This window comes from Vigna radiata, chromosome 5 (assembly GCF_000741045.1).
Source record: "Vigna radiata var. radiata cultivar VC1973A chromosome 5, Vradiata_ver6, whole genome shotgun sequence".
Classification (NCBI taxonomy): domain Eukaryota; kingdom Viridiplantae; phylum Streptophyta; class Magnoliopsida; order Fabales; family Fabaceae; genus Vigna; species Vigna radiata.
In genome coordinates, this window is record NC_028355.1 from 16208515 (window position 1) to 16225288 (window position 16774).

At 29.8% G+C, this 16774-nt stretch overlaps 1 protein-coding gene across 1 annotated transcript; it reads left to right on the forward strand.

The window, feature by feature from the left end:
- The first annotated feature begins 5989 nt into the window (after positions 1–5989).
- Positions 5990–9453, forward strand: LOC106762207 (receptor-like protein kinase HAIKU2). The gene is made up of 2 exons (XM_014645979.2): positions 5990–8706; positions 8798–9453. Exons 1-2 carry the CDS (start codon positions 6144–6146, stop codon positions 9178–9180), a joined length of 2946 nt encoding a protein of 981 aa, XP_014501465.1. The 5' UTR covers positions 5990–6143; the 3' UTR covers positions 9181–9453.
- The last annotated feature ends 7321 nt before the right edge of the window (positions 9454–16774 follow it).

The window sequence follows — 16774 nt, forward strand, 5'->3', positions numbered from 1 at the left end:
CCACGCGAGTCTCTTTATCCGTTTCCATCAACATCTTTTTTTCTATCACTACAGTTCACGAATTTTTCTATCACTGTATTGGCTTTTGACAGCGTCATTCACACACACATATATAAAAAACTTCTATGAACTGAGAGAATCACCTTTTCTAAAGAACTTCTATGAAAGCTTCACCCTTTGTTTTTTTATTTAATCAGTTTCTGCCAAATGACTCATAAAAAGTCTTGCTGGTTTTTTTCTTAAGTAATATAGTATATACAAATTCTTCTCCTGACAAGTAATATAGTAATATAGAAAAAAAATTCTTTCATTTCAACTTTTCTTGAATGCTATATAGTATAAAAACTTGGTCCATTTTTCCTTAATCCAGTAAAAGAAATGAGTACAGAGGAAAAGCCTGTGAATGATGAAGTTGATTCTTGCAGACAAACAGTTCCTCTTCCAGATCAAAAAGTATCATTTTTGGTTATTTGTTTTCCAGTTCTTGTAGGGTCTTAGTTTATTTCAAGAATTAGTCATTATATTTTTCAAAAGTTGTGAGAAGCTTCCCAGTCCCGTGGGACAAATATTTATAAACTGCAACAGTATTTTATAGTTTGGGAAGAAAGTGAAACTAGTTCATTGCAGTGTTTTGTAAGTAAACAAAAAATCAGTTTACTACTGTACTGGAAGTGAGCTTAATACTAGTTCAGTTCAATTTGCTTGAATTATTTTTTAGTTCAGATCAATTTAAGCAAACTGTTTTATAGTTACCTACAAATTTTCATAGTATAGTATAGTGCAGCGTACTTTGCCCACCCCTACTAAGATCTGTATGAAACGGTGACTTTTGAGCGTCATTGTATTCTAGAAGGCAAGTGTTTTGTCAGTTGGTACTTATCTTCTCTTCTCTAAATTACTATTTTGTCACTTTCTACCGAACTTGAAAACAAAAACAATAATAAAAAAACAAAAGTCAGTTTCGGCGGCTACACTCTTCCAAGTGTCGCGTGCTCTCACTCTCTTCTTACCAATACAATCTGCTATTATTTTTTTGTTTTATTTTTATTTTAAGTATGGATACATTTTTGTCGTAATGGTATTTAATCCAAAATAGAACCTCTATTAAGGACAAAATAATCGATTAGTTGTAATACACATTTGCCTTCATATTTCATTTTCTTCTTTCGCTATAACGTTAAATGTTTGAATAAGAATGGGTGGAAAACGTAGTGTAGTTGAATGGAAAGCTTGTAAGGATTTCTAATTTTCGTTCCCATCATTTAATTTGGTTCTTCCCTCTTGTGCTAAACAACAATTCAGCATTTGCAATTCAGTACTTGTCTTTAAAACAACCAAACATTTTAAGATGGTAGGTCTTTTTTCTTTAACAAAATTAGTAAATATTTCTGTTAAATTCATTTATATAGATAAATTATAATTAATGACATCAAATACACAGCACACTCACCGTTTCAAATGTGATTTTAAATTAAGGAAACTACAACCACATTTTAAAAATACAAATTTTCTTTTACAAACATCATATTTTAAATATATGCCTTTGTTTCTTTTTATTGTTTTTCTACATTTTTGTAGAATATATATGTCTAGTTTGCAATTTTTCGTTTATAAATTTGTTATTCATATTATATTATATTATTATATATATATATACATATATATATATATATATATATATATATATATATTTGTTTTTTATAGAAATCGAATTTTTTATTATGTGATTTAGAATTTTACAAAAAGAGTGATTTTTTAATTTCTCATACAAAAATTTAAATAAATAGATAATTTTACAGATTATTTAATCAAGACTGAACTCAATCCATATTAAGAAATTTACATATTTACTTGTATCATAATTAAAAAAATGTTATTTCACATATATAAATTTATTTAAACCTAATGTCGTACTTGTAACAATGTTATAAATTTTAAAAGTTTTGAGATTGTTTTTATGATTAATATATATATATATATATATATATATATATATATATATATATATATATGTTTGATATTTTTTTTATAGAAGTTGTATTCTTTTATGATATGATTTAGGGTTTCACAAAGAAACATGAGAGAAAGTATGGGATTTTTTAATTTCTCACACAAAAATTTTAAATAAATAGATAATTTTACAGAGAGTATATGATGAAGACTAAACTCAATTTATGTTAAAAAGTCTACATCTTCACTTTTATCGTGATTAAACAATTAGTTTATTTTACATATTCACTTTTATCATAATTAAACGATTAGTTTATTTTACATGCATAAATTTGTCTGAACTTAATGTCAGACATCATGTGTCAAAAAATAATTATATCATAACAAACTTTTTGACACATAATACAAGAATAAAATGGTTAAAAAAAATATAAAGTTTTGTAGTTTTTTAAGAAAAAAGAGAGTAAAAAATATTTAAAGGTAATGTCAAATGAATATAAAAAATTTAGGTGTGTCAAATAATCATATATTTGTGTCAAATATCTTACAAAATTTAAATTTTGATATTGTATTTATGATTAAAATAAGAAATATTTATTATTTTTTATGAATAGTAAATAATAACTAAAAAATGATTGTAATTTTTTATCATTTATATTAAATAAATAAATTTACAAGTTATTTACTTAACATTCAATTCAACCCAATTCACTTAAAAAAGCTTATATCTTAACTAATACCATGATTAAAAAAATAAGTTAATTTTCATATATAAATTTATCTTAATTTGCTTTGATATATCTTAATGAACTAAACAAATTAGCATTTCATATGGAAAGTTAACCAATAATACTTTTTGTTCAAGACAAAAAATAATTTATTTTATTATTTAATTTGGATGATGGAAATATAAATCAATATTATAATTTAAAGTATCAATACATATAAATTAAGTTTTAAATGTTAATTATAATCAAATAATTTAACATATAAAAATTATAATTACTTTTATTTATTCACCGGAGACATTAATTGATTAGGCATGGAAGTATTAAAAAATTAATTTCAATTTATTTGTGTTGTTGAATTCTAAAAATAGATTTGAAATTGAATAAATTTAAAAGTAAGATATGTGTTGTTTATTTTAAGAGATTTTGAGATGAAAATTAATACATTTAAAAATGAAGTTTGTAAAAGTTTGATGAATTATTTCATGGATGTAATAGATAAAATTAATAAATAGAAAATAATTGAATAAATTTAAATTAATTTTGAAAAAATGTTGATGTGTTCGGTCACCCATCATCTTCACCTTCCCCTCTCAAGGAAAATAATACTTTTTCTCCATCTTCGTCCATGCAAGAGCATAACTGAAACCAGTTGTCGACCACCTTTTCGATCTAGGGATCTTTCTGAATGTTAACACAACATTTCCTTTTTTTGTTTCTCTCAAATTTCACAAATAAATTAAAAAAAAATCAGACTGAAATTTGAATCTTCGAAAATTAAATTTCAACTGATTTTTATTTTTTTAAATTAAAAACGAAGAGAAAAAGAAATATGATAATAATGTTTATCGTTGAAAATTCGATCCTTGATAACCAAATTCTTAATGGTAGATTAATAGATGAATAAGTTTAAGAACTAAAACTAATATATACTATTTTTTAAATAGATATATTTTGAGAAAAAAAAAAGTAATTCAAATTACTATTTGCGTACTCACCTTTTTTTTAATGAACAGATTAAGTTTAAATAAAATATAGATCTAATTAAAAATTAGTAATTAAAAATTTATTTTTGTTATGTGTATTATCAATCAATGCTCTATCTAATTAAAAATTAATGTAATTAAAGTTCATTTTTTTAACTTAATATTTATAACGAGGTTTCAATTAAAATAAAATGCAAATCCAATTAAAAATTAAAAGTGTTTTCTATTATACCCTTCATCTTGTGAGTTTTAATCAATGTAAAACTTAATTAAGGTATAATATATATATATATATATATATATATATATATATATATATATATGTTAAAAAGTAAAATTACTATTCGTATTAAGACTTTATAATATATAATTTCTTGATATTTTTAAGATCAATATCGATTTTAACTATCTTGCTCTAAAATCATCCGAAAAATATAGATAATATTGTTAATGACTTTAATATAGAAAATATTAAGTATACATATTTTTTACTGAAACTTTCTTTCCATATAAAACTTAGTTATACATGTAATATTGACACACGGTAGTTTACCTATGTGTTAATCCAATATTTAATCTTAGGTATTGTTTCGGATTAACGGGTCTTCCTTTACAATTACTGGATTTGATCATCCTTCTTCCGTCCGTCCTTGATCTCGCCTCCTTCGGTTCGTCTCGACTGGCCGGGTACAACTCCGACGCTCAAGTCAGTTCCCAATTCCTCTAGTAGAGATAGAAAGAGAAAGTTATTATGCACAATAAATGTCCCTACCTACTGTTACCTTTAACCTCTATTTATAGTTTTTGTGATGGGCCGATAATTAACTTTTCTTAATTACGACCCAACCTTGGCCCAACTATTTCTAATCGTAATTAGTTCGTTAATGTTGTTCCAATAATGATCCAGCCATTAGTTGTCAATAACCGATATATAATCGCTTGTCTGCGTTGGGGACCGTCTGGTCTAACCGGACGCACTTCTTTGGAGGATATCGTGATCCTTTCATGTTGCCGTATTTCCGGACGTCCCTCTACACTATGACACTTAATGCCGGACGTCTTTCTATAAGTAATTCCAGAAGAATATCATCATGGTCCTTTCAGAGTACTTGCCGGACGTCCTTCTACGTTACGGTACTTAACGCCGGACGCCCTCCCCGGTACAGGTATTATTTTTAGTTAAATGTTTCCATTGATTAGTACAAAAATAATTGAACTAGGAAAAAAAATTGTTCACAATATCATAATTTGATGTTAGTGAAATATCTATACTCATTATAAAACGGGACTTCATTCAATTGGATAATAATCGTATAATATATCATTTCTTAAGTACTAATCTATTACTGATCGTTATCTTACTTAATCAATAAATCAAATATCTTTATATATATATATATATATATATAAACAAGATTTATGATGTCGGTGTTACAACATACAGATAGCATAAAAAGTATAAAGTTTCTTTTGGTTTTTAAATAATTAATAATTAATGTAATAAATGAAACTAATTAAAACAAAGTGCCTTTATCCTAATGAATTCAAATTACTCACGAAACGTATTGAAACTGTGAAAATTAGATCGTAATCACGATGCATAAGAAATAAAATGTAAGCTTATCGTAAACCACTGTCTTAAAATCTAAACTAATCTAAACCCTATAATTTACGATGATGGATACATTGTAATTAGTAGATAAATGGTCGTAAAAGTGTATATATTTTTCATCAGTAAAAGTAAAAATTATTTAATAACAATATGACAAAGTGATTAGTTTTTAATTTTTCTGCTGAAGTTACTAGTTTTACTTACACTTTATCTCGACAGAAAGGTAACTTTTCTTTTGTTCTCATCTCAACGGATTATATCTGTTTTCTGTACTGATTGTAATATCTTGGTGTTTTTTTTTTTTTTTTTTTTTATCCAATTATTGTGTTTATTCCAACCTAAGTCAATGGTTGTACATACATTGACAGTGGCTGCTTTCAGTTTCCTCCTCACATCTGTCAACGACACTTTCACAGGCTGGTACGAGAGAAGTAGCGAGTGTTTTAAAAGGGGAAAAGTGATTTTTTTTGACCCATTTAAATTTTTTATACTCATTTGATATTATTTTTATTTTTATTTAAATATAAAATATTACATTTTTATAATTATTTTATTTTTATATTTTATGTCAAATAAATATAAAAGTGTGTTTTAATATAATTATTATTAGGAAAAAAAAAGGAGTAATAAGAAATAAGCGGTAAAAACTAAAAAAACAAGAACGAGATGAGAAACGACCGTTGTAACAGAAATACGAAATAGAACAACCTTGTAGTAAACTAAGCCATGTTCCAACGACGTCGTTTTGATTAATTGCTTTACCGTGACTTCATGGATAGACACACCAATGAGCGCCTTCAATGTAAGTACTTAACGCGTTTTAGTTGAAATTGAAACTCCGAGACTCATCTTTCACACTTTCCAAACATGTCCGCCGCCTTTCGCATCCTTCTTCTTCTCTCACTCTTCTCTCTACTCACCGCCCAACAGCAAGACCAGCGTCAAATCCTTCTCAACCTAAAATCCTCTCTCAAGAGTTCAAACTTTTCAAAACTCTTTGACTCATGGAATGACACCATCTCCGTTTGCAGTTTCAACGGAGTAACTTGCAACACCCTCCGTTCGGTCACCGAAATCAACCTCTCCAACCAAAATCTGACTGGGGTTCTTCCCTTTGACTCTCTCTGCAACCTTCCATCACTCCAGAAACTCGCGTTCGGCTACAACGGCTTGTATGGCAATGTTTCAGAGGACATTAGAAAATGTGTCACCTTGCGCTACTTGGATTTGGGAAACAACCTTTTCTCTGGTCCCTTCCCCGACATATCTCCTCTTAATCAGTTGGAGTATTTGTTTTTAAACAAAAGTGGATTTTCTGGCACTTTTCCGTGGCAGTCGCTGTTAAACATGACGGGTCTGTTGCAGTTAAGTGTCGGAGATAACCCTTTCGATTTCACGCCGTTTCCAAAAGAGGTTGTGAGTCTCAAGAAGCTGAATTGGCTCTACCTGTCCAACTGCACCCTCGGAGGGAAACTTCCGGTGGGACTTGGCAACCTCACGGAGCTCACGGATTTGGAATTCTCCGACAATTACATCACCGGCGAATTTCCCGCGGAGATTGTGAACCTCCGGAAACTCTGGCAGCTTGAGTTTTTCAACAATTCCTTCACGGGGAAGATTCCAACCGGGTTGAGAAACCTCACGGGGCTAAAGTATTTGGACGGCTCCATGAATAGACTCGAAGGGGATCTTTCTGAATTGAAGTACTTGACCAATCTGGTTTCGCTGCAATTTTTTGAGAACAATTTGTCAGGGGAGATTCCTGATGAAATAGGCGAATTCAAAGGCCTCAAGGCCCTGTCTCTGTATAGGAACAAATTGACAGGTCCTATTCCTCAGAAGGTTGGTTCCTGGGCTGAGTTTGAATTCATCGACGTGTCAGAGAATTTCTTGTCGGGGACTATTCCGCCGGAGATGTGTAAAAAGGGGAAGATGACCGCACTGCTCGTGCTTCAGAACAATCTCTCCGGTGAGATTCCGGCGACCTATGGAGACTGTTGGAGTATGAAGCGATTCAGAGTCAGCAATAACTCGCTCTCTGGTACTGTGCCACCGGCGATTTGGGGATTGCCCAACGCCGAAATTATCGATATTGAGCTGAATCAGTTCGAAGGTTCGCTTGCTTCGGATATCAGAAACGCCAAAACATTAGGTTCAATATTAGCTAGGCAAAATCGGTTGTCCGGTGAAATACCCGAAGAAATCTCCAAAGCAACGTCGTTGGTGACTGTGGACCTGAGCGAGAATCAGATTTCGGGGAAGATTCCAGAAGGAATCGGGGAGCTTAAAGAACTAGGTAGTCTTCATTTGCAGAGCAATAGGTTATCAGGTTCGATACCGGAATCTCTCGGTTCCTGCAAATCCCTCAACGACATTGACCTATCGAGGAATTTACTCTCTGGAGAAATCCCCAACTCGTTGGGTTCTTTCCCCGCGCTGAATTCTCTGAATCTTTCAGATAACGATCTCTCTGGTGAAATTCCTGGGGGTTTAGCGTTCCTCAGGTTAAGCCTCTTTGATCTATCGTACAACCGGTTAACGGGTCCAATTCCTCAGGCTCTAACCCTCGAAGCTTACAACGGAAGCCTCTCGGGAAACCCTGGTTTGTGCAGCGTCGACGCCATCAACTCCTTCCCCCGTTGCTCTTCTTCCTCTGGCATGTCCAAGGACATGCGTGATCTCGTAATTTGCTTCGCGATAGCGTCGATATTACTGCTTTCGTGTTTGGGCGTTTACTTGCAGCTGAAGAGGAGGAAGGAGGATGGAGAAAGATTCGGAGAACGTTCCTTGAAGGAAGAATCCTGGGACGTGAAATCGTTCCACGTGTTAAGTTTCTCGGAGGGGGAGATTCTAGATTCCATCAAGCAGGAGAATCTGATAGGAAAAGGAGGTTCAGGAAACGTTTACAGAGTCACGCTTTCCAACGGAAAAGAACTGGCGGTGAAGCATATTTGGAACACCGATGTACCCGCGCGGAAAAAGTCGTGGAGCAGCACTCCCATGCTTGGGAATAAGCAGGGTGGGAAGTCTAAGGAGTTCGATGCAGAGGTTCAGGCTTTGAGCTCCATAAGGCACGTGAATGTGGTGAAGCTTTATTGCAGCATAACGAGTGAAGATTCGAGCTTGTTGGTGTACGAGTATTTACCCAATGGAAGCTTGTGGGATCGGCTTCACACAAGTAGAAAGATGGAGCTTGATTGGGAAACGAGGTACGAAATCGCTGTTGGGGCAGCCAAAGGATTGGAGTATTTGCATCACGGATGCGAACGGCCCGTGATTCACAGAGATGTCAAGTCTAGTAACATCTTGTTGGATGAGTTTCTGAAACCTAGAATTGCGGATTTTGGGCTTGCCAAGGTTATTCAGGCCAACGTTGGAAAGGATTCTTCCTCTCGTGTCATCGCCGGAACCCACGGTTACATTGCTCCTGGTATATAATTTCGGATACTGATTATTTGACTGTCGTTAATTAATTAATTATTATTATTATTAATGTCCTGATGTTGTTGGAATTGGTGCAGAATATGGTTATACATACAAAGTAAACGAGAAGAGTGACGTGTACAGTTTTGGAGTGGTGTTGATGGAGCTGGTAACAGGAAAAAGGCCAAATGAAGCAGAATTTGGGGAGAATAAGGATTTGGTGAGTTGGGTCCATAACATGGCACGGAGCAAAGAGGGTCTTAGGAGCGCCGTGGATTCGAGGATTCCAGAAATATATAAAGAGGAAGCTTGCAAGGTTTTGAGAACCGCTGTTCTGTGCACTGGAACTCTTCCAGCTTTAAGACCCACCATGAGAGCTGTGGTTCAAAAACTTGAGGATGCTGAGCCTTGTAAACTGGTTGGGATTGTTATCAGCAAAGACGGTGGTGAAAAGAAAATAGGAGTGAATGAGAAGAAATAATGTATTGATTCTGCATGATGATCAAGGGGAACCAAAGAATGAACCTTGAAAAAAGGAACACTGTATTTTGAAGTGGAAGACTAGCTAGTGTAGTAAAGGGTCTCCATCTAGCACTGTTTCTCCCAATAAAGAAAATGAAGAAGCAAACTTCTTCTTCCTTAATTACTGATTGATGGAACTGGTAGTTTCAAATAATTGGTTATGTCCGATCCCGTGTATCATAAATATTAAAATATCCCTATCATTTATAAGATGATTGCTGCTACAAGTTCATATTCCTTGGCCTAAATAAAACGAAAACTGAATAATAAAAGATGATTGTGAGATGTCAGAAGGCTAATTTGCTTGCATGAAGGTGATTCAGAAAATAGTAGTGTATGTTCATGCATCTGATAATGGATGATGAATGTTGTATAAGTTGTCGCTGTCTGCTGACCTTTTTTCCAGTAAGATACATCAAATCTAAATAAACCCATATTGCTTTCATTCCTTCACAATCTACCTGTACTGCGTGAATTTTAGATGTGGCCATTATATTAAATGTATTCTTTTCATTAATGGTAGAGTAGTAAACTCTTTATAATGTATTATTTTCATAAATTAAATAATAGAAAGTGAGAGAACATAAAAATTATAATTAGCATATTCATCTCAATACTTTCGATAATGTTTTAATATGATATAAAAAGCATATATTTGTGTCTTAATTAATATTTTTACGACTGAAATTCATGTGAATATAAATTTTTATTACCCCACGAAATTCTTGTTTTATAAAAATATGGGTTTAATATACTTATTAAAATCTAGAAAATTGTTCAAAAATTTAAATGATTTTATAAATAATATTATAATATTTGAATATTTTATCATTAAAAAAAGTAAACTATAAATATAATTTTTAATTAAAAGAGTTCCTTTATAAAAATAATTAATCTCTCTATAATTATTTTTTTTTTGTCATTTTCCAGATTTTAGTATCATCAACCTCTTTGAATATTTGAATTCATTTTAGGACTTTTGGAATTGAAAACATCATATCTATCTTATCATATTTATGATTATAGTAGATTTTTTTTTTCTTTTTCTTGAACCTGTGTTATTATAGGTTGTATGAAATATTTGAGAGCACACATAGATAGCTCAATTTGAATTACTAATTTTTTTTTTATGATCATGAAAGTGGTTTTAGATTATTAATTTGAGCTGTATTTGTATAATTAAACTTATCGATCATGATTGTCTCGTGTGATAATTCCTTTTTAAAAGTAAGAGAAAACAGTTTAATTATATAAATTTATTTTTGTTTCATGAATGGATTGTGACGAGGAATTAAAATAATTTTTTGAACCGTGTGTTGGTAATTTGTATTAAAATGATGATAGTGATGTTTTAATTAAACTGAAATGGTTGTTGTGAAATGGTTCTATGTAGGTTGAATGTTCATTGGTGATGATTTTGTTGTATTTTCTCATGCTTTAAGGTTATTTGGGAATGAAGTGTGTAAATGTCTGCAAAAAAAAAATTCAATAAAAACATCAAATTAGTGAAAAAACAATCTTAAGTCCAAGTCTATACCTAATTGGTATCCCATATATGTTTGTAATAAAGAAGGCTTGGGTAATGATATATAGACAACATTTTTTGACAACATTTGAACATCAATTATACGTGTCATTGTGTGATCGATCCAAATGACACAATGACACCACCATAAACCAATCACACAATGACACGTATGATGATGTTCAAATGTTGTCAAAAAAATGTTGTCGAGGTATTTAATTAAGATATGACATGTTTTTTATGGTCTATGTTGTTTGGTCCACTAGACGTATAAGTTAAACAAATTTGGTATTTGAAAAGCACTTTTATTTTAAATAGTTACTTCTTTAATGTGAAATAGCTATAGCTACTACAGCCCTATAACTTTTTTTTCCCTCTAGACAATAACTACTCCATAACATATAATAAAAATGTATGGAAAATTAAAGGAAAATCAATTGAATGATATACTGATTACTCTTTGGAATTATATAATAGAAAATAAAATCATACTAAATTCCAACAATTATTTCTTCCTTTTTTTTTAAATTTTTTTCTTTTTCTGTCAAATCAATTTGAGCATCACAGTACTGCTGATTTTTTTTTTCTCTTTTCTTAATTATCATTTCATTATTGGTTTGGATATTTGAAAATCTGATTAGTTTATCATTATGGATACGTCATGTGATTAGTAAATCATTTTGTTCGTCACGCATGTTTCTTCTAGAGAAACTTTGTTTTCCACCCAAATTTATGCCTTTGTTTATTACATTTTGTTATCAGATTTTTTCTTTACACTGCCAGCTTGTTCCCGAATTTTAGTTAACTCTTTTTATAATTTTTTATTCTTCTTCTAATTATATACACCTTCTTAACTGACCAATTAAGTTGACATGCTTTTTAATAAATAATCAATTTGAAAACATTCATAAAATTAAGGTATTGTTCACTTGAGTGGATTTGAGAGAGAATAATTAAGAGATTTGATGATAATTTTTGTTGTTATTTATTTGAATAGATTTAGAAGTAACTGAGAGTGAATTTGGAAGTAAATTTTTTTAATCTGTCACATAAATTAAATCCTACACTAATTCTCACAGATTTTACTTCCAAATCTACTCTCACTTTCCTTCAAATCTATTCAGATAAGCAACAACAAAAAATTACCTTCAAATCCTCTCAATTACTCTCTCTCCCAAATCTACTAAAGTAAACAAGACCTAAAGTAGACAGTGTGAATGGATGGATACTAGTTTTGGGGCATTTCTTTTTGTACCCATGATTTCTTGTTATTGCTGCACCCCAACTCTAGTGAAATTACTAAAGTACCTTTCATTAAAAAGATTATTTAAAATCCTGATATTTGTAAATTTGTATTACAAATTGTGTAATAAAAAATATCTATGGATGGTAGAACCTAGAACAATAATTTAAACAGGGGTATAATTGGAATTTTAAAAAGTATGAAGTGTTGGAAGGCAACATGAGAGTGCAGGAAGAAATTCCCCTAGCAATTTAGAAAGTATTATTGGTCCGGGAATCATTTTGGGCAGGCCCACCGGTAAATAATGATATAAATGCTTCCTCCATTCCCATAATTACTATTTCTACCCTCACAACACTCCTTCATCGTTATAGAGTTGACATGAAAATGAAGAAAAAATAGTTACTTTTAAAAATAAAAAATAAATAAAATTAAATGATTGCATGATTATAAAGTTGTCTCAATATCTATTACGAGAGAGGATTGCGTTTAGAAAATACTAATTTCTTTTATTTTTCTTTATTTTTTCTCATCAAGAAAACAAAACATGTAAACCTACCTTTACGATTTGTATTACTGAACAAGGGAATTGCTTTCTTGTTCATTTTTCAACACCAACCAGTTGAAATTTTCTCCACACAATATACAATTATTTTTTTCTTCCTTTAATATTGTCATATTAGGCAAGTGATAACCAATTCTATTAGAAACATTACAATGTCAAATATTATCATACGGAACTCGTCAAATTATTCAATGCTTGTTTTTTAAGTAATTAGAAGTATTCAACACTGTACATTTACACTATTTAGCAAATATTTTCGCTTTGCAAAAAATTTGATAATTATAACAAAATTTAAATAACGTTAAATTCAAATTGTTTTTACTTTAAACTGTTGTGTTAAAAATAGACTTTAAAGTTTAAATCAATTTCATAAAATCAATTTAATATCGATGTATAAACATCTCAAACATCATAGTAGAAAATAGGTGGTTAATGATAGTTTTAATTATTAATAATATTATTTATCTCCACTTTGCCACTTCATAAACAAATACTTGATTTGTTGAGAGAAATAAGACTAAAATCAATAAATTAATTGCAATAATAAATATCTATTTCCACATGAATGACAATTCAATAGAATGAAACTCAATGAGTAACAATAAAGTTGTTGTTAAATAAAATATATCAACATATGTTATATCTCATTTTTATAACCAGGTGTACTATAAAATTTGAAAATAATAAGGTTTGGATATATACATTATTATGCTTGTTTTTAAAATACCTTCTAATAATCCAATAACAATTATTATAGGGATGTGAGTCACAGTATTTATTGAGAGTTTATCTAATAAGTGTGATGGTGGAACTTCCATGAGACATGAACAAATCTATAAGTGATATACATGTACAAGATATACCTAAAAAGCCCTGATATACAACCACGCATTAAAACCTAAAATAAACATCCTTATTGCATGTGTTATTTATTAAAACCCGATTATAAGTTATGTAGCTTAAGATAATTAATCCTTTTTATTTTCTTAAATAAAATTTATAAATACTAGGTTCAAACTTTCTTTACATTAAAATAGGGTTAAATATGTTTTTAGTCCCTATACTTTGGGGCGGTTTTGGTTTTAATCCATCTTTCAAACTAAGGTACAATTTAGTCCTTCAACTTTAGAAAACTCTGGTTTTAGCTTTTTTTACCAAATTATTTTAACTTTATTTGCTATTTGAAACGCGTTTCTCAGTTAACATTTAAGCAAAAATGTGTCAAACAGTGTAAACAATCCAAATGCTATAATGAAACGTGCTTGAAACAACAAATAAAGTTAAAAAAATTTAGTAAAAATGACTAAAACCAGAGTTTTCTAAAATTGAAGAAAGAGGGACTAAAACCAAAATCGTCCCAGAATATTGGGACTAAAAACATATTTAACCACATTAAAATATTTTATTTTAAAAGATGATAGGTTTTATTTTATTTTAACTATTATGTAAAGATTGTTAGAAAGACTTAACATAATTAAAAAACAAACAAATAAATAAATAATATAAATACAAAAATTATTGCTTCAACCTTATAAAAATCAACAAAAAAGAAAATAACTCGTACAAACTTCAAATGATAAATATATGATTACTTTTCAATGAAAAAAGTCATGTGGACCTTGATAAACATCTTGACAAATACCAATTAATAAAAAAACCCTAAATTTTATTGAGCTACATATAATCTCAACAATAAAAATAAAAAATCATTTGGTATCATTAACTAAAAAACTTTGAATTAGCTCAAAAAAATTATAATTGATACCGATAAAATAAATCTTAATTCATATCAATAAACAACAATCCTATCAATATTAGCTAAGAAAACTCTAATTAATATTAATAAAAAGGAAATATTAATCTAGAATTTGATCGATATCAATTGAAAATCTTTTTAACTTTCATCAACTACAAATAATTAACTAAAAATATCATATTTAATTTAACCAGAAAAAATGGTGTTGATGTTAAGAATAACATTTCTAATGTGTTGAGAAACAACGTGTACCAAAATGAAAAAAAAAAAAAAACATTAATTTTATAATAAAATAATTCAAAACATGTTGTAATTGACCGGAAACAAACTTAATTGGTGATTGAATTGCTTTTCTACTAGAGTTCCAACTAACCATAACTATTGTCTAATCTTATATTTAAGATATTGTTTCATTGTTCATCAAACTCAACCCATAAACAAAAGCTTTGGATTAAGCTGCGAGTGGTTTCTTCTTGCACTCCCTTATAAAAAGGTTTTATTTTTGTTATTTTTTTTTAAATATTTAATCTGAAAGTAGTTTTTAGAAGTAAAAAATACATATGGAAATCATATTTTTTTTTTAAACAAGATTTAATGATTATCCAATTCAAAATAAAAAATACATCCAGATTATATAATCTGGCAACCATGGAAGAAAAATCTGGATCAGGATGACGTGAAGAGTGGTGGAACATCTAACCATAGAGATTGTATTATGAAAATATGATTTTATTTTCTACATCATACAATTTGAAAAGTTTTCTATTCACACTTTCTAAAAGTCTAAACCCTTTTCTTTTTTAATTAAAAATATTACAATTTTATTTTCAAATTAAGGGTGCCATAAGAAGCCAGGGAGAATGGAGGAACAAAATCATGAGTTTGTCTATTATTTTTGTTGGACTAAATAACTATTCTTACAACTCCAAGGCCATTAATTTATTTTTTCTGAATTTTCATCACACTCTCGAGCCCACAAACTAATTGACCTAGCTGTTCGAAGAGAATTGCTCCCTGCACTCCTCAATTTTAAACCCTAAAAGAAAACGTCAAATTTAAACCCTAAACCGATTTCAACATAAAAAAAATAAGGTTTAAATCCTTTTTTTGTCCTTAAAGTTCTGATGTTCAGTTTAGTCTCCGTTTTAAAAAATGTCAATCTTTAGTTCCTATGATATGAAAAATGTATCAAATCAGTCTTATTCATTAACAAATCATAAGTTTTTCATTAAATGATTTATTTTTCATAACACCTTCCGTTAACAAATCACAAAATGTTGGATACCTAAGTATGAAAACTTGTGATTTATTGTTCATTAAGTGCTGTCATCAGGACTGATTTGATACATTTTTCATATCTTAGGGACTAAAGATTGACATTTTTAAAAGTGAGGACTAAACTGAACATCATAACTTAACTTAGAGACAAAAAAGGGTTTAAACCAAAAAAACAACGACGTCCAATTGAACTGGCAAACGAACCAATCATTATCCACAAATACTCAGATAGATCCAGAATACACAAATTCCATTTTGTACATCTAATTCCAATAAAAAATTGTTACTCCGAAATTGTATTTCAAGAACACAAATTTTCACTTTTTGTCACACCAAATTTGAAATAGCAAAATAAAAACGATTCCATTTTAAAGTTAAATAACAAAACATAGCCATCATAACTAAAACTTATTCGTTACTCTATTCGCTCTTATCTATTGAACTAATTCTATTGAACTGATTTTCTAAGGTCATTTTAAGGCGCAAAAACTCTTATAAAATACACATTACATGGCAATAGACATTTATTTATAAGCGTAAATGAAGATTTGAAAATACCATTAACTTTTTTTTTCCTTCAAGTAAACTTCACCGGATCAGGATAAAAAAAAAAGCATTTTTATATTCATGCAATGAATAATGCCACTTTTACTCGTTTAAATTTTTTTATCGGTGAACAAAGTTTTCCTACTTACTTTATAAATCATCTTTAAGCATTTTAGCGATATACGTGGAACGAAATAATTTGACAAGACATTACGACAACAAAGGATAGAAACCAAACCACAGAGCATGTATTCCATCACTGTTTTTTCCACGCTTGTTTGGAAAAATTACTTTTTTAAGCTCGACAATAGTATATATTCATGAATCAACACACAAATATATATAAAATATGTATTCAAAATATGCACTAACACACTTACTCACACAACCATGTAGGAATTTTCTGACAATGATTACCATTATACTCCTATCTCAAAAAATATATTCTGTCAAACAGAAGCATATAGCTTACAAGTTTATCATCAGCCTGATTCTTAATTATCACCTAAATTGGTTCATAATTCGTTAATTCAATCCATATATAATTGAAAATTTCTCTCATATATAATTATATCTTACTCCATATATATTTGTATTATGTGTATAATTCGATTTATGTTTACCGATTAACCATAAAATA

Excerpts from the sequence above, each read along its gene's own strand:
- LOC106762207 (XM_014645979.2), top strand. The coding sequence starts at position 6,144 with ATGTCCGCCGCCTTTCGCATCCTTCTTCTTCTCTCACTCTTCTCTCTA. Across the intron at positions 8,707-8,797 it reads CCACGGTTACATTGCTCCTG|AATATGGTTATACATACAAA; the intron begins GTATATAATTTC and ends GAATTGGTGCAG.